Here is a 20,092-nt window from a genome sequence, read left to right as displayed (position 1 = left end):
ATATTTTATATGAAAATTAAGTAAAACATAAATGTAACAATAAGTTCATATAGTGGTCCAAATGGAAAAAGGACGATCATCTGTGATCATATTTCAACCAAAAATCTATTTTTTATATGAAAATCACGTAAAACATAAAACTGTTGTTTAAATTGAAAAATGACGATCATCTGTGATCACTTACATTTTCAAACAAAAATTGATTTATGTATATAAACATCAAGTAAAACATAAAGGCCCTAATTTTGTATACACGTCACCAAAGTGATATTTATGTATTTATGTGCATAGGAAAAACAAAATTTCACACATTTTAAAAATTTGTTTTTTGTACAAAATTTTCAAATTATGTATCAACGTTGGGGGAAAGTGGGGCTACATTATTTTTTTCCATGGAAAATCAAAAATAATTTTTAGAGGCTTATAGATATGGCCATATCTTAACGGTTTATGATATCCACATAATTTTTTTTTTTTTTTTGTATTTATGGAAAAATGCTATATTTTTCAAATATGTATGTTAAAGGTAAATGGTATTATTTGGAAAAATATACATAAACCACTGACTTGCGTGAAAATGTAAGTAAATTTTTGCTAAACACTCTTGCATGGATTTTACTTCAATTTTATAAAAATAAAATACAATTTTTCTTAAAACTATAAATGGACATTTCATATTTAAACATTTCGCTACAAAACTGCATCATTTGATTTTTGAAATTGAGTGGTCGAAAAATAGGGTTTTTGACACAAAAATCCTCTGTGCGCTTGTTTTGTTCAGAATTTGTATATAAAACAAAAACAAATTTTTAAAATGTGTGAAATTTTGTATTTGCTTTGCACATAAATATCATTTTGGTGACGTGATTTACAAAATTAGGGCCAACAATATATATGTATAAGGTGGTAAATAGTGGTCCAAATGGTGAAAATACGATCATCTGTGATTACTTACATATACATATTTTAAAATTATCAAAATCAGTTTTTTATATGAAAATCGAGTAAAACATAAAAATGGATTTAAAATTACATGGCTAAAAAAGTAATCGTGAAAAATATCAAGTGAATCTCTTCCTTAAAATATAATCTAAAATCGCAAGAGTTAATACAAACTTAAAAATATTGCAATATCTTCGGATTTTGGACGGATATTTTAAAACGGACTATATCATTGGATACAAACCAATATTAAGTTTGGTTGTCTCGGCGTTTTGCTGAGTCATTTTAAAAGTTGAAAATTTTGTTACAGTGTTATTTTTAATAAGTGGTAGTAGAGCTAAATCATTTTTAGTAGGGTATCATGAATACCATTTATATTTCCTATTTAATTCCACCTTATTTCATTTATATGTGATTTTTTTAAATTATCTAGATTTCCATGTAACTTTAACAACAAATTTAACAACATTTATTTAAAATATTTTTTTTAACTATCACATTACAACAATACAAGTACATATGGAGAGAACAGTATTTAAAAATCTCGTCTGGAAATTATAAATACAATTATTTTTTTTAAGTCATTTGGTCGTACAATCAGGCTTGACATTTTCACAAGTCTCATCATAATCAGTCAATAGTAAATGTTTAATAGATGCCGAAAATTTTGTTAACGAACAAGGAGCATCACAATTGGGTATCGCCAACTCTTTGGGAAATTTGTCATCACTATTGTAATAATAAACAATCTGTAAAAAAAATTAGAGAATTGATAATTAATACTGCTAGAAAAATATGAGAAAAAATAGCAGAGATTAATCAGCGAAACATGATTTCATAGTTTCTTTTAAATAGTGATTTGAAGTTTAAACTAGGCTTAACTTCAAAATCATTTGATTAAACCTGCACTCATAAATTAATTATATTCAAGACATATTGTTAGCTTATTATTGTTTTGACCCACCCACAATTTAAAAAAAGAATTGATTAAAACTTCACTGAAAAGTTAATTCTATTTACGAGATATGGTAACTGTATTGTTTTGACGCACCGACCGATCATTTTTAAGAAAATTGAGTTACGAGTAAATTATATACATACATATACATACATATTTTAAAAGTCCTCTTTCTGATTTCGAAACCAGTTTATCGATATTTATAAGATAGGTTTATGGTAAATTATAAATTTAATTTGACAATTTTAATGAATATTGTTTGTCGGCTTTATATGGAAACTATGATTAATTAAGGACCGATTGTCATAAAACTTGATAGATAGTAGATTGTATTTATAAAAATGATCTAAGTCGAATTTTATAAGAAATTTATTCACGTTAAAGCGATTTTTGGATGTGGGTCTTATATGACAGCTATGGCCAATTATGGTACAATTTTCTCAAAATTTGGTGGTGTAATTTTTATTAATATAAGATTAATTTTGTTGAATTTTATATGATCCTAATTCTCGAGGACATTTGTATGGTGGCTCTTTATCTTTATGTAAAACTTCTTTGATGTTTTTCTCAATTCCTAGATTCCGAATATGTGTGTGCCACAACAATAATAATAAACTGATGATATTTATAACTTACCTTAACTTCAAAATCATCTTTAAACAGCGAACTATGATGTAACTCAAATGCTAGTGCCGAAGCATATTCTGGTAATTTTGCCGTTTGATCCAAAATATTCAAAGAGTTCATAACATTTACCAGCGTTACATCATGACCGGCATACAAAAATATCTTACGATCCGGATTCAAATTACGCTTCCTTTTATCAATCATTTTCGAGTGAATTTCATTTAGAAATGAACCGCCCTTTACTTTTTTCATAAGATTCGTTTCCGTAAAGAGCGCATAACTTCTTTCTGCCAATGGTTCCAAACGTTCCGGATAGATATTTTCAGACCAATCGGGTAAATCTAAACCGGCTTCACTTTCAATTTTCAATGTATTGTATAAATATTCAACATCCAATACACTGCTTATATTCTTGCCCGTATGTCGCGTTAATAGTTTATACAGTTCAACATTTTCATCGTTTAACTTTTTCACATCTGGAGGTGGATTTTTATATAATTTATCTAAAATTGTATCATATTTTGCACATGGTTTCTTTTGGGCCAATAGCTGTAAGAGGATAATGCAAAATTTTGAATATAAAAACTAGCAATTGGAAAGATTATTAAAATTTTACGTGTATATTTACCGTATCTTCTTGTCTTGGTATAGTATTAACTGGCACAGGTTGCCATTGCATGGGCAAAGGATTACTGTGTTCTAATGGAGGCATAAATCCTGCCAACAGACTATTAGCACTCATAATACATCTTTCGGCTGCTGAACTCAAGACCCTAATTTGTTGCTGGGTATAGAGACCACTCGGCGGCAGCAGTCGATAATAGCGCATTCGCAGGTTTTTGCCCAAATTGTAGGATTGAAGACTGCCTTTCTAAAAAACAAGTTGTTGGGTTCATTAATTAAGGTTTAAGTTGGCTATAGTCTAAATCATTAAAATATTAACTGGCTTTTTTTAAATACAAATCAACATTGTGCATAACCCTCTATCTTAGAAAACTCTAGATTTTAGGAGATCAAAATAACTGTTTGTTTACTTAGGAATATTAAATTATTTCTTCGATATATTTTTAAGGCCGCAAATAAACTCTACATATAAATTATTTTTAAAATAATGCAAAATCGCTTTTGCAGAAAAAGTAAAACTAAAATTTCTTTCGGAATTTCTTTGTAATTATTTGTTTTTCTAAATCTATTTATCTATTCTTTTATATAAATAAAAATCAAATGTCGTTCGTTGGTAATTGCATCAGTTGAGAACGGCCGGACCGATTTAGAATTTTTTTTTTTAATGTTGGTCATAGTCCAACCAAATGAAAAATTGACCACTCCCACTCTTACGCCCACTTTTTTCGATGCATCTAAAATCGGAAAACGGCTACACCGATTTGGCTAATTTTTTTGTTTAAATGTTCGTAGTTATCCAATTTAAGTTTTTACTGAAGGAAAAATTGACCACGCCCACTTTTTTCGATATATCTAAAATCGGAAAACGGCTGCCCCTATTTGCCTAATTTGTTTTTAAATGTTTGTAGTAAAATTCGTAAGAAAAATGAAGCGAAATTTGTTATGAAAACTTAAACAATTTTTTGGAAAATAAATTTTATGCATACATTTTATGAAAGCTTTATTATTTGCCTATCCATAATTGTTTAAATTTTTAAATCGGTATAAAAATGTGTGAGTTAGAGGTACTAAAGTACTACGACCTACCCTAAAACAGTTTTTTCAAAATAACTAAAAATTTTGAGGGTGTTTCAAAATCTTTGAAAATGGTTTTAGTATGCTCTCACCTAGGCCCAAAACCCCCATTAGGACGCTTTTCAAGCTCTGACCAAAAGTGTTATTTTGTAGCAGTTATAAATAGAGTGTTATAAATTAAAATTCGAAAACGAGATCACGAGAAAATATCCATTGAAATAAAATTACATAACAAATAAAATTACTCATTCGTTGTCATACAAAAAAAATTATTTAAATAATAATTTAAAAAATAATAATAATAATTTATAAAAACATTTTTTATAAATATAAAACATCCATTTGCAATAGGATTAATTCTACTTATTCAAACAACATTAGTAACTTTAACATCAGATCTTATAACTAAAAGAATCGGATTTTCTTATATTTTATAACATGGCCAATAAGCGTTTAATCAAGAAAAGGAGCTCGATCTGTGATCACTCATAATTTGGCCAAAAATCGATATTTTTATATAAAAACTCAAAATATCCAAATTCACTAATAACTTGGCCAATAAGCGTATAATCAAGAAAAGAAGCTCGATCTGTGATCACTCATATTTCTGACCAAAAATCGATTTTTTATATAAAAACTCAAAATATCTAAATTTGCTAACAAAGTGGCCAATAAGTGTTTAATCAAGAAAAGGAGCTAGATCTGTGATCACTCATATTTCTGATCAAAAATCGATTTTTTATACAATAAGCGTTTAATCAAGAAAAAGAGCTCGATCTGTGATGACTCATATTTCGGGCCAAAAATCGATTTTTTATATAAAAACCCACAATAAATAAATTCCCTAATAACTTGGCCAATAAGAGTTTAATCAAGAAAAGGAGATCGATCTGTGTTCACTCATATTTCAAAACATAAATCATTTTTTATATAGAAACTCAAAATATATAAATTTGCTAACAACGTGGCCAATTAGCGTTTAATCAAGAAAAGGAGCTCGATCAGTGATCACTCATATTTCTGACCAATAGTTTTTTGATAACAGACTTAGGTTCTTTGTTTCTCAGTAAATCAAATGTAAATCAAACATAACCCAAACCTATGTAGGTATGTGTGTATATGAATAAAAATCATCACTCAACAATACGTTTTATTTTTTATTTTTAACTATTTTTATCCATTTCGAACCGCTTCTCACAAATTCGCAAATCGAACACATTCATTTTTTAATTTAGACAGGACAACGTCTGTCCGGTCAGTATTATTATAAACGTATGTATAATAAAAAATGGTTTAAGACAACGAATTAATTCTTGCTGAATACTTTAATGGAATTGTTATTAATTTGATACTGAAAATTTAATTATTTATATGTAACAAATTTATTTATATGAACAAAAGGTAACTTTTTCGAATTTTTTTACAAATTAATTTTTTTGGTATTTTTATAATATTTGGGTTGAAATCATCTAGAAAAAATCAATTTCCCAAAATTTTTAAATTTTAAAAAAAGTACCCTTTGTTCTGCGGCTCCTCAAATAGTTTTATAATCCTTTTAAAAAATTTAAAATTGATTTTAAATTAGTTTATCGTTTGTTTTACAAAAACCAGCAGTAAGTAAGCTTACCTGTGTCAGCGCTCCTAAACCACCAGGCCATTCATGTGTAGCATGAGAATCATTAGGATATAGTTCACTTGGATTCTTTTCACCGTGTCTAAAAAGCTTAAATAAAATTAAATTTTCTTCAAGCCCCCAATATCATCATATTTGTTATGGAAAGAGAGATAAATATCATCAATGACGTTTACATTTGTTTACATTTTTGTAATTTCTAAATACCATTTATTATTTTTCCTCTCTCCCCTCAAATTTAATGTTTACACTCGTACACACACAAATAACACTTTCTCTTTCAGTCCCAGCGGGAAAAAATGATAGGACTTCAATTTGTAGGCCTTCTAAAAGGCATACTTACACATTCTAAAAGATCCGATACTCATTCCACCCTGCCTGCTCTTAGAAGGTGTTCAAGAAGCCCTATGAATCCCCTTCTAATAACAAGTGAGCTTGTTGGCTGCCAACAGCCCATCATAAGTAGGCCTTCTCTCAGCCCTCTAACAGCAGCGAGTATGCAAGGCCTTGGCTCGCAATGACGCCGTGTAAAATTGAAATGATTTTGCAATGCGGCAAAATGATTTTGCAAGTCCTTGTGTCTGCAAAATGAGGCATTTAGGAAGGCCTCTTTACTGCATCTTTTTCCCGCTGGGGTATCAATGCGAATAGAGTACATACATATGTATGTAAGTAACAAATTGTAAATGTCATTAATGATCATTGTACTCGTCGTCGCGTACGTCATACTTACAATTGATATCATACGTAAATTTCGCAAGCCACGTTCGTCATTTGTATCACCAAATACAAAATAGGCCATCATTACGGTACAGAGGGCACCACCCAAGATCATAACTGAGATTTTGGTGCCACGCCTTGACTTACAATCGATCTTAGCCATTTTTTGAATGTGTGGATATTTTTTACTTAATGTTAGTTTTCAATACTTTCAAAAAAATGTTGTCTAATTCATGATTTCATTAATTAATTAATTGGTATTTGTTTGTTTTTATATTTATTACACTTGTTTTTTATTCAATTCTAAAAATAGTTGTACGAGGTTTTCCTATTTTTTTTAATTCTAAATAATTGTGGTTAAAATATGTTAAAAGAAATTTTTGTTTTATTATTTTTAGTTTCTTCAACCTCTTCGTACCTAAATGTGTGTTCAACTGAATTTATTTTATTTAAATGCGCTTTTTGCACATTTAATGTGTGTATTTTTCGGTTTGAGTGCAGATAGTGAGCGAGCGAGCTACTAAACAAAAACCAAGCGCGTAAATAAATCTTACCCACCATATACAACATATACAATTTATATCTGTAAATATTTTGAAAATATTTTGTCTGTCTATGAGTGTAAACAAATAAAGTGGTAAAATGAGTTTTATTTCGTACACATACCCTACGATGGGTACTGCTCTTAATTCAAGTGTTTTGTACAATAAATATACATTAAAGTCAAAATTTTATTAAAAATGGCTGATTTAAGGTCATAATTTTCAAAGAAACTTCTAAACACCACGGGTCATTCACCCAGAACATCTTTATACTTTTCATATGACATTTTAAAGTGTAATACTAACTGTAAACAAAGCTCGAGGTGCTATCACAAGAGGATTTACAGATCAAAATATCTTAATTAGTCAAATTGTTTAATATCTATCAGTTATCTGTGATCCTCAATATAATATCCACAGTGATCAAATCGAATCAGTGCTAAAGCAAGTCATATTGTTCTGTAATTATATTGTAATGTTAATACGTGAAATTTACACAACAAAACGCCAAAACGCGTTATTCCGTTTAAAAAGATCAGGTCGAAATCAGAGATATTGCATTTTTAAGTTATTTCATAAATATTTTCACAAATAAAAAATCAATAAAGTAATTTCAAAAGTATTTTCCCTAAAATATCGTCAAAAATAGCAAATGACTATAAATGGATTGATTATACATTGAATTATGCGACCCTAAATTAAGTCATATCAAAAGTTGAAATTTTACTTGCAGTATAATTATCTTAGATGATTAATAAAACTAATATTAAACAAGTCAATGAGCTATATGTCGAATCTTACAAACCCTTCATCAAAGTAAAGATTAAACATTTTTTTGCTGAACAAAATTTTAGTCATGAAAATTTTATGGTAAAAAAAACCTAGGATTATAAAACATTTTTGCCGATTAAAATTACTATGGCGTATTTCTATCAATTCATTACTTTATACAACACATGTAATCTAGCGTAAGGACAATTGCTACTTAAGTGTCTCTAAGTAATCTAGAGTGTAGTGACTTTAAACGCTTATTGTGTAGTGCAATTGTTTCTAAGAAATCCAAAAAGGTCAAAGGTTTTTGAAGCTATTTTTTTTTTGAAATGATAATTTTCAATGGCTGATAGAAAAATGAAGAAGACTTAATGCCAGTTGTCCAAACAATATGTTGCTCATTGACGACAAAAAATATTAAAAACTTGGATAATATGCATTTTGCAAAAATATGTTCTAACAAATCGATGCCATTTTACAGAAAAATGTGCGATTCGTATAGATAATTAGTCTACATTGTATTTGGACGTTCGAGAAAAAACATGCATTTGCATATAAATCCGCCCGCTACTGATAAATATTTGTCCCTTTTTCCAAACTACAACCATTTTGACATATTATTTTGTTTGTTTGCTATTGCCTATTACTGGAACCAGCTGATTCAAATCTGTGCAATCTGTGCTATTAATATTGTATTAAAATCTATATGTATTCATAAATATAAATACGTAACGATCTTTAAAGTCGTTCAATGCCTTTTATCCCATACAATTTTCTTGTACCGTACAATTTCACAGTATGTATTCTCTAAAGCATCTCACAAAGCATTTTTTTTTATTGAGTGTAAATTACGTCAGATACTCATATATAAAATAAACAAATTATTAAACCCCGATAATCTAATTAGTATTCTAACAACAGCAACATACACACGAGTCTAGAAACACTGATAACAAACATATTCATATTTTTGTAGATGTTAATAATAGAGAAAGAAAACACAGAATCGATTCAAAGTGCATGCTACATTTGGCAATATCGAATCTTATACGGTACACTGTAATTAAATCAGTTAATTGAATATAATAAAAATGTCTACACTATTTAGATAAGTATCAAATAATCCTCTTAATTAAACAAAAATGCATTAATTTGTAATAAAAATATATCGGCTTATATTTGTATTACAAATAATGCGTTTATAATTTGGATATTTGGGTCATAATTTGAATAACTGGATTTGAAAACAAGAGACCGGAAACTAGTAAAATAATCAAAAAAATTACTGAAAAAAATAAATCGATCAATTCAACAGTTTTAGGCAGTCCCGAAAATTTTTAAAATTACACTTAAGTTGTTTTGTCAAAAGTCCACAGATACATATGTATCCACAAAAAAGTATTTAATAAATACATACATACTTACATTTTTCCATTTCCAATATTATTTTTTTATATTTCAATATTTGCAATACAAAAACTTTTTTAATTTTTTATTTAAATGCATTAATTTGCAATTTAATTCATTAATTTATGGTTTTTAGTACCAAAATAACAACGAACTAGCTATGTCCGTATGTTTGAAACAACCTCCAAAAAATGTATATGTTTCAATATGTTTTGTTATTTTCTTTAAATGTATTGCAGATAATACCATGCAATTTTGCACACCTTGTTCCTATGATAAAATGAACAAATTTCTACCCGGAATATGACTATGATACATAAATGCCTATAGAATACAATCCATATCCATACAAAATTCACTTTCGAAAATTACTTAAATACGCATAAATAAATATCTTACAAATATCGTTATCAGGTTAAAATTCGATATAAAATGAAGATCGGACCGTAATTGGTCGAGCTCCCAAAATACTTTTTTATAATATCGATATCGAATCAAAATTTTGCACAGATCAGTTGTACGTATAATTGGTCATATCTTCCGAGAATAATTTGTAGGGGATGAAATTTTCCCGAAAATATTATTTGTTGATCACAAGTGTTTGGTGTTGAAGAAGGACAAAATCAGTTCAACCAAGAAAATTACAGAACAAAACGACCATCTTATGTTTCAAATACTAGGAGACCTAGAAAACCGTTATTTGCCACAAATAGTTATTGCTAATGGCTATCTTATGTATCCAAAGTAGGTTAAATCGTTAAAATTATATGAAAAACTTTATTCGGACCACTATATATATTTTGATCCCAATAATATATAAATACACGAATTTACAATGTGAAATTCACCACTAATATTTTCTAGTAATAGAACAAATAAAACTAAACAAATAAATAGTTTATATAAAATGCAACAATCGGTGCCAGTGTTATATTGGTGGTGGGTGTATAAGATTCGGCACAGCCGAGTATAACACAATTTCTTGTTCTGTTTTTGCAATAACCCAGCAGTTCTGGGTGATTGTCCCGACCTAGTGATGTTACCTATCATTTAGGGTGACCACTAGTTATAAAAATAAATATATAATTTGCGTGTGCTAAGCGTGTCAAAATAAACGTTTAAAATTACTACACTCTAGTTTACTTAGAGACACTTAAGTGACAATGACTCCACGCTATATTAACTGGGATGTATAAAGTAACCAATTGACTTCTCTCTGCACTACAAGAAGCACGTGCATGTCAAATAACCCAAAATTTAGAAAATGGAGTCAGCCAAGTGATCAGACTTTAGTGGCAATCATGGTCTCTAACGGATACATACACTACTTGTAAAACTACTGGGAAGCGTTTGTTTATGTAAAAACTATTTATATTGTATAAAAACAAATACATACATTAACATTAACCACACCATAGCTGATTTAGTTGTGACGAAAAATATGGAAAATAGTATAAATAATATATGCTGGAAACCATGATAGCAATAATGTATTCATTTGTTTTATTAGCAGTAATTTTGCAACTGTACAAAATATTAATAATAAACTTTTCGGTCAATATTTTTTACAAGTTCCTAGAAAATCGTTGTGGGTCAACTTCGGGAAATTCTTTATATGCTTTTCTCCAATAACGTCATGTTAAAGTGACGGAGATTAAATTTAGAGTTCGGGAACAATTTCCTATACTGCAAGTCTGACTAGTATAATTGTTTAAACCCATTATTATTTATTTACCAAATTAAGTATGTACTTTACAAATGTGACATTGTTTTAGACAGAAATTTCAATGATGAACCCTGTGCATCGCTCATTAATACCTCCTGGACGTATGGTAACGATTTCATACGATTTAACCAATCATACAGCTTCGGATGAGTTTCTTCCGTAAATGGACGCAAAAAATACATGCTGCTTATCGAGGTTATACAACTTAGATCTGCAATCGTTATATGTTGACCAGCCACATATTTATTGTCACCTATAAAACGCTCCATCATATTATAGGCCTCATCAATTTCCTTAAATTTCTCATCAGGTACATGAGTCCGTAGTCCAGCAAAAATTGGTCCATAGGTTTGTTTGACACACATAATAAAAAGCACTCCATTTTCAAAATGTAAAAGCTCATTGACTTTGGCACGCCGATATAAATCTCTGGGATACCAGTGGCTGCTGTCATTTGCATAGCGATCGGCTAAATATGTCATGATGGCATGAGAATCACCAATGAATTTATGATCTTCAGTTTCTAAAGTGGGTACAGTGTGAGCGGGATTTTTGCTTAAATAATCAGCTGTAAGATTTTCTTGTTGTCGCGGTTTGATCTCACGAAACTCAAATTCGATATTTAATGCTTTGAGAGTAATAAGAACCGCCATAACGGTGGGACTGGTAAGAGTTCCGTAAAGTATTGGTTTGCTAGCCATTGCTGAGAGTAAACTAAATAATTTGCTCGTTGAAATGTTTTATTTGGTTTAATTATACCTGTTCAGGGGGTATCGAAAGTTCACTTTTATTTATTTATATTATTTGTGTCTAAAAAGGTGTATTATATACATATATATAATCTTATCGTTGTGTGTTAAATCTAAAGTAAAAAATCATTTTGCACTCATTAGCGTTTGTTCAGTTTTCGATATTTTATACTCACATAGTAAACAGAATACAACCAGTTTTAGCATTCATAAATAAATATATCACACACCCAGTTCAAAAGTGACTCAACTCAAAATTCATTTTTTGGGTTATATAGTAAACCCAAAAAATGAATTTTGAGCTTAAACTATGCACATTACACTTGTTTATCTATACTAAAAATATCAATGTATTCTGTTTAGAGATGCCAAACGGGTAATTCAGTTTCCGAAAATCCCAGGGCAGCATTTTTTAATTTTAAATCCCGGGATTTTCCAAATCATTTCATAAATAAATAGGGGATATTCTATATGCCCGAATATCACAAAGTTTTTAAGCTCAACTCCTACTACAACATAGTTAATAAAGGAAAGCGGTAGTTTTGGTTTTCCTTGAGTGGGGGGGGGTTCTGACAAATAAATTCTTCACCTTTTTTTTTGTAAGTTATCTAACAAAACTCGATTTAAATCCTCTTCAAACGAAATTGATTTTATCTCAGATGAGGAGCTCAAACAAAATGAAAATATTTCGATTGCTCAAAGGCTAAAAGATATTAATAATAAATGTAAAAAAACCCAAATAACATAGATTTGCAACTTGCAAAAGAAATACATCATTTTATTTCCGAAGGAACAAGAGGAAAATACTTGCAGATTTGTTATAAGTATGTATTTGCAAACGGTTTTGCAAATGTGAAAGATGTTTTTCGGCAGCAGCATATGTCGGAAACAAAATTCTTTCCAGAATGTCAGATGAAACCATAGATGCAATAGTATGCATTTTAGTGTCTAATAAAAATTAATTCCTAAAGAAAAAATTTACTTTCAATTGTAAGGACATAATTATGTAAGTTTCTTTCTTATAATTTTCGGGATTTTAGATTTCCCGAAACCCCGGCTCGGGATTTCGAGAGTCTTTACCAAATCCCGATCCCCGGGATTTTCAAAAATCAGTCCCGATTAGCATCTCTAATTCTGTAGTTGTTAACTGTTGCTAAAAAAAAAAACACTAATGTCTTTTATTATGTTTCAATTGCTATATACATATTTATTTTCGATTTCTGAAAAATTAAAATTTTGAGTTGTGTCACTTTTGAACTGGGTGTGCGATATGTATGCATTAATTTAATATTATAAACCTTAAATAGTGAGACTCGTATGTTTTCGCTTTTTAGCGATCGAGCATTAGATTAAAAATGTTTAAGAAAAATGTATCAAAAATAACAAGTTAAAGTATTATATTCGGGTGTGCCGAATTTTGTATACCCAAAAGGGGTAGGCCAAAAGGCCTTCTATGGAGTTTTGAATCAAGGGACAAATGTTGACCGATTTCGCCATACTTGACAGTATAATTTCAGAGTACTTAGAACTAATTTTTGCAAAATTTTATAAGGATTGCCGCATAATCAACATATTTATGACTGCTCAAAGAGTATTCCGGGTGGGGTCATTTGTATAGGGGTTAGGTGAAATCATGGACCGATATTGCACATTTTCAATACCAGACAAACCATTCAGCCTGCTAGTCCTATAGTGTTTTCAACAGACAGACAGTAGGCCGCACATAACTAAATCATTTCTACGACCTGTATTTCGATGTGTTACATAACGAATGACAAAATAAATATATTATCATTTTTTGGGATATGAAAAGGATGATAAAAATTTACATTCAGTTCAGTATTTTCCAATATTTTGTTCTTTTTTTTGAATTTCTAAAGCTAGTCGGGGTTGTCACAGAATCCAATAATTGTCGGAATCGGTTTTGAAAATGACAATACAGGTACATTTGACTTATGAAATCCAATGTTATTTTTTTTGTTTAATCGATAAAGAATTTAATTCTAGATCGAATATAAAATTGACGACTTTCGATTTCACGAGACCAATGTTCTTTTTCTGTCGTTTTTAAACCGATTCCGACAACGATTGGATTCTATGACAACCCCGAGTAAAAACTAGCAAGCAAGTTAAAATGTTTTTTGGAAGTGGTCCTTACATGGTAGCTATGACCAATTATGGGCCGCTCTTCATAAAATTTTGTACAAAAATTTCAACCTGATAACGATATTTGTAAGTGATTTTCGGAAGTGGACTTTATATAAGGGATGTGGACTTTAATATGAACCGATTGTCAAGAAAAATTGGTTTGGTTATTTCTTTTAACCCTTAAATGCATGATTTTTACTTTTATTTTTCTATAAAGTATCAAATATTTAGTTGATTTTTATTTATTATATTTCCTTTAGCTTTAGTTTGATTTAGAATTTCGTTAGCTCAAACTTTTCATACTTCATTTGATTTTTCTGAATTAGAATCGGAATTAGTATCAAGCTTATATTCGTCTAAAATTAAGTGGAACTGGAATGTAGACAATTGGCAACAATATGCATAAAAGGGTTAATAGGAAAACTTATTATTGCTGAATTTTGTACAGATACCGCTATTGTATAGGCTTAAGTATCATAGGGTTCTACTCTGGAAAGAAATTTGTATGATTTTAGTTGTGTATTTTGGACGTGAGGTGGACAGACAGGCGGTCATAGATCATAAGTATATATGACAATTTACGCAGCACTTCTAGTCAAAAATTACAGATCTGAGTGCTTTATAAATGGAAATTCGAAAATGACGAAAATGATCAAGAAATTTAGGATTTCGTAAAGTAACAAAAGTTATGTGAAGAATTATGATACTAACATTTGAACTTTTCGTTAAGCCAAAAGTACGATACTAGTTTTATTAGAAATGTGTGTACAAATTATAGACTGAGTTTCGTACACGTTACTTTTTTTAAAAAATGACACCATTTATTTCACCATAAATTTTAACAAATATTTGAATTAACACCTAACATGTATTAAACACTTTCTAGAACATGATCACTTGGTTCCTCTACCAAATAGCCCTCGTTGGAACGATATACATTTCTATCATTGAATTCTGAGGGTATTTTATTACCAAATCGATTCACATTGTCTAAACGCTTTCGTTTGCGCTCTCTAACATCTTGCTCCTCAGTATAGTCATCTTCTTCGATATGTGGCAATGATGATATTTCTGCTTCGCCGTCATCATAATATTTATATATCACTTCTCTATGTTGGGGATGCAGAGGTCGTGGTACATGTAGTTGATATTCAAAATCACTGGGATAATTAACTCGGCCAAAACGATCCACCACATAAGTGGCCGTATTACAATATGGCTGCCAGTGGTCTGTATACGTGTAGATGTAAGGTGTTACCTGACGTACAACTTGGGGGATGTAATAGCAGCCAGGACGATAATATTCATATTGATAAGGTTGCATGTTGGGTGTGGGTATACCATTGCTAAATAATCTAACTGATGCAAGACGCTTGCGTGACATTATTGGTTTACTGTCAACTTAAACTCTAGCCGTCGATAACTTGAAGCTTCTTTAACTTTTACCACACTGTTAGGAATCCAATTGTTCCAATGGCTGTTCTATAGGCTCAATCTGGTTGGCAATGTTAACACATATACGCAAATAAAAAATATGCACTTCCAAATGTCTCATCAAATAAAAATTCAAATAGATCTCCAATATCATCAAATTAGGCGAATTCTAAAGGTGTTTAGGTAAACCAAAAAACAAATCACAATATATAAAATATATTTATAATATATGAATTAATATATTGTTTTATAAAATTGTTGAGAACGATAAAAAATATATATTTTGAATTTCTTAGCTTAAAATTTTGATTTAAAAAATCCGATGACTCTGTGTGGCGTTTTTTATTTCAGTAATTGAAAATTTATCAATTTATTCGAAATTAACCCTTTAACTTTATTTTTATTTTTTAGTGTAGAGTTGTCAATTATTAGGTAAAATTGTTATGCTCAATAGCATATTGACGGACACAGCTAGATCGTCTTGAAATGTCTGGACCTAAAGTGTATGCGTACACTTTTTGGTGGATTCGTTTAATCGATAACATTGTGCGCAAAGTACGAGTCGCAATTTTGAAGATATTTCGATCAAAGGACGAAGCCAATGGCTGCAATCGGTTCATTATTTCACCTAGCCCCCATAAAAATATTCTCCCTAAATAGGACATTATCGGTCATAGGGGCTAAACGACGTTTGTCCAAAAAATTTACAGTATTATTTATCAATAGATAAAAATAATTCATTGTGATTTGCTGCCTATCGTATGATCCGATTATATCTATACATTTTTCGATTCTTGCTATATAAAGTCAGTTGACAAAGAAGAATTACGATTAATTGAAATTACGGAATTTTTGTCATCCAAAACTAAAATTTTTCAGTCACAACAGAAAAATTTGGTCATTAAGGCTGAATTATTCGGGTATTCCCGGGAATGAACATATATTTTTTTGTTATTTACAGGTAATGGAAAATTAGTAACCTTAATCTAAAAGTATTTTCAGTACTTTCATAATTTATTTCAATTTAATCTTATGTTTCACTTCAGTTTTTTTAACTTAATTTTTAATTTGAAATATAGCTGATTCATTTTACAATACAACAAACAGTTAAATTTCGGGAATCACTCATTCATATGTTATAGAAATTTAATTTGTGCCGAATAAAATACAATTTTTACAGATTATACTGAAAGTTAAATTAAATAAAGGTAATATCATTCACCTGCTGACAAGCCGTATGGATTAGTGGGATACAGAATTAATTAAATAATAAATATAAAGAAAATAGATTTAAGATAAGTGGATCTGTGGACTTTTGACAAAACAACTTAAAAACTGTTGAATTGTTCTATAATTATTTATATTATTTGTCACATGATACAATAATTGTAGAAGGTACAATTATTGTATCAAGCTCTCCTGAATAATTTTAAAATTCCACATAAGTTGTTTTGTCAAAAGTCCACAGATAAATATTATGAAACTTATGATAAATAATCATGGCTATTCCTGTTATCACTTTCACCATTCACCGAACTTAAACAAATAAATATTTTACAAAAAATTCAAAATTATAATTTACCATTTTATTTAAAATATTTGATATTTACAACTAATAAGCGTAAACTCTAATTAACCGTAGTGACATGTTTTAAATACTATATTTAATTTTAAATACAATCTTTGGTATGCTAGGAAATTTAAATTTGCACAGCGATCTTTTATTTTATAAGTATGTATGTGTTCTTAACAAAAGAATCAAGTTATTTTAAAAATAAAATACTTGAATTCTTGCAATGTGTAGTAATTATGTACTTAAGTATGTATTACGATCTTAACATACACTGTTGATCATATTCTCCGAAATATTTAGCTTGATCCATTATATTGGAATTTCTATAACGCTTATGAATGATATAACACAGATATACTGATATTGGCAATAATGCCAAACCCACAGGCATTAGAAAGAGTAACCAAAATTTCTTAGGATCTGTAGGTAAGTCATCGTCTTCCTCACTATAATCCGACCAGTAATCCGCCGAATCATCATTGTCTGATGCATATACTTTTAAATAAGCTTCTCGTATATTATGACCACGAAAACTTATGGCCACACAAGCATAATAGCCCTCATCTTGGGAACGTACATCATTTAATATAAGTTTACTTAAATATACATCTATGGCGGTAGGTTTCTCACGGGCCGATGTCAACAGTTCATAGGCCTGGCCATTGTAATACACTATTGAATGTATATTCTCATAATCGCTGTATTTTAAATTTGGTAGACGACGAAACCATTTAATGGTTGGATACTCTTCACTAAAGACACGACATTGAAAAACAGCCTGCGATCCCCTACTTAAAGTTTTATTTAAAGGATAAGCATCTAAAAATTCCGGAATTTTCATAGAGGAATCTAAAATTAAACAAAAAAAAAATTAATAATTTTTTATTAAAAGAAATATTAAACCTTATGGGCCATATTCATAATCAATTTTGAAATTTTTACAGGTTTTTAAAACAAATTTTGTACGGAAATTCTGTTATAAAATTAAAAATTGATTATGAATATGGGGGTATACTTATATTCATACTTTTTATATCCAATTGAAATGTTCTCACTAGTTTAACATCCAATATATTACCCATTTTAGGCATTACAGTACATTTATATAGACCAGAATATTTTTCGGTTACATTCTTCAAGCTCAACTCCGATTTACAAACATTATCTTCACAGGGCAACTGAGTCCAGTCTTCATTGTCATTTGTATCATAACAATTGAGAGTACCACCAGAACCTTCACCACATTGCTGTAATTTATAGGGAACACAATTACTTATATACTATTGAAATTCTTAGAATAAATACATAGAAGAGAAGGTGAGAGAAATAACCAAATGACAGACTTAGGTTTTTGGCTCTCAGTTACCTATTCTGGTTGTCATCTATGTTCTTAACTTTAATATAAATTACACACCTTGAAATACCAATAATATGTAATATCCGAAGTTTTGGTTTCATCCACCAGGCCTTTTAAACTGCATTGCAGCGTAATATTGTATCCAATTTGCTGTTGTATAAGCTCTGAATTTTCTGAAAACAAAGAGGAAATCATAGAATAAATACATAGAACTGAAGGTAAGGGAAATGTCAGTGCAAATAATCATTTAAAATTTCTGTCTTTTCACAAATATGTGTGATACAATAACAATATACATGGCAATACCATAGAGAAATATACATAGAACGGAACTCTCCTGTCAAAGACCTTACTCAGTTGTCAAAAACCTAAGCGGTGAGAATGTATTAGTAGGGTATTCAATTAATCGGGTTTCTGGTTTAATCGGTTAATCGAGCAAATAATTAATCGAGGTTTAGATTTAATCGGTTAATAATCGGTTAATTGAAAATTATTCGATTAACCGTATAATTTATATTTTCATTTCAAATTGAAAATACAACAACGAATTTTGTATACAAAAACATAAAAAATGGCAAATAAGGTATCTGAGATCATTTTTGTAAACATATCGCCTATTTGCTGCAACAACATCATTACTCAAAATCCGTGTTTATTGAACTGAGTAATACACAATATGCGCTGTTCTATGATCTTTCATATAGTTTTTTCAGTTTTCAAAAAAATAAATTATTTTTTGTGTGAGGGTGTTTTGTTGTTGTAAACATTGTAAAAATTCATGTTTTCTCGTATATTTGATAAGTAAAAATTCTCCTATTTAAATTTCTGAAATCGCATGACTTGTTGAAAATTTATTTAAGAAATAGTAAAATGTCATAAAATATTCAAAGATGTTTTTCTCGAAACGACTTTTTTTGAATTATGACGTTGTTGCAGCAAAGGAGCGATGTGTGAGTTTTTTATAGTTTTAGTGAGATATTCTGAAATAATCTTTTATAAAAAGAATATAATTTAAACGATTTTTTTCTTTATAAAATATTAAAAAATATATTTTTTGCTTCAATTTGTCATTATAACTCCGAAACTACTGAGCAGGTTAAAACGCAATATATAATCGTATTAAAGGTTATGTAAATTTGAACGTTTCTAAGTTTAGATCAATAATATCGGACTAACCCTTTTTGAGTTATCAAAAATTATGTGGAGAAACATCTAAAAAAATTAAAAAAAAAATCTTTCCATAGAATTAAAAAATTTTACCATTTTTGTACTTAGTTAACCTTGATGCATCAAAACCACATAGTGGTTAGTGAAGCCTTTTTTTGCGGTCGACCTGTGTTATTTATCGTTGTCTCCATAAAATGTTGGAGAAGTATAAGTATGTATATATTTACCTGTATAGTCAATAAAAAATCCATTTGCTGATCGATATAAAACTCCATTTAATAGGATGAATCCAATTAGAAAGACGCAAATATTTAACACTCTATTAACTGTAATTTTATTGCTGACCATCTTCAAGAACCGCAACAATTTAATGCACTAAACATTATAGCAAGTGCTTGTATTTTTTTCTTTTTCTTTTTGTTAATGTATGATATATAATGTTTTTATTTATTTTTTTATTGTAATTTACTTTTCTACACATATGCACATAAGTATAAATATTCTGATTTCTGAAATTGTTCAATTAATAAAGTATTACACATGTATGTATGTATATATGTATGTCTGAATACATTAGACTTGCTCGACCTACATACTGCGGTTTCAGTCGCCCACTCAAAATGAAGCTTGGTTCATTTTA

The 20,092-nt window shown here is 29.5% G+C and overlaps 3 protein-coding genes across 3 annotated transcripts; all 3 read right to left on the bottom strand.

Moving 5' to 3' along the window:
• Positions 1-1,384: 1,384 nt before the first annotated feature.
• LOC135963883 (lysosomal acid phosphatase) lies at positions 1,385-7,018 on the bottom strand. The gene is made up of 5 exons (XM_065515881.1): positions 6,592-7,018; positions 5,853-5,948; positions 3,156-3,398; positions 2,537-3,076; positions 1,385-1,691 (listed from the first exon to the last, which is right to left on the bottom strand). The coding sequence occupies exons 1-5, from the start codon at positions 6,739-6,741 to the stop codon at positions 1,524-1,526; spliced, it is 1,197 nt and encodes a 398-aa protein (XP_065371953.1). The 5' UTR covers positions 6,742-7,018; the 3' UTR covers positions 1,385-1,523.
• A 3,987-nt stretch (positions 7,019-11,005) lies between these two features.
• On the bottom strand, positions 11,006-11,725 carry LOC135957561 (glutathione S-transferase 1-like). The gene has a single exon (XM_065508340.1). The coding sequence runs from the start codon at positions 11,723-11,725 to the stop codon at positions 11,051-11,053; it is 675 nt and encodes a 224-aa protein (XP_065364412.1). The 3' UTR covers positions 11,006-11,050.
• A 5,194-nt stretch (positions 11,726-16,919) lies between these two features.
• LOC135957550 (fibroblast growth factor receptor 2) lies at positions 16,920-19,856 on the bottom strand. The gene is made up of 4 exons (XM_065508328.1): positions 19,680-19,856; positions 18,343-18,458; positions 17,956-18,175; positions 16,920-17,777 (listed from the first exon to the last, which is right to left on the bottom strand). The coding sequence occupies exons 1-4, from the start codon at positions 19,798-19,800 to the stop codon at positions 17,182-17,184; spliced, it is 1,053 nt and encodes a 350-aa protein (XP_065364400.1). The 5' UTR covers positions 19,801-19,856; the 3' UTR covers positions 16,920-17,181.
• Between the last annotated feature and the right edge of the window lie 236 nt (positions 19,857-20,092).

The sequence above is a fragment of the Calliphora vicina genome, chromosome 1 (assembly GCF_958450345.1).
Source record: "Calliphora vicina chromosome 1, idCalVici1.1, whole genome shotgun sequence".
Taxonomy (NCBI): domain Eukaryota; kingdom Metazoa; phylum Arthropoda; class Insecta; order Diptera; family Calliphoridae; genus Calliphora; species Calliphora vicina.
Note: the sequence above shows the minus strand (reverse complement) of the source record. Positions and strands in the feature narration are given on the sequence as shown.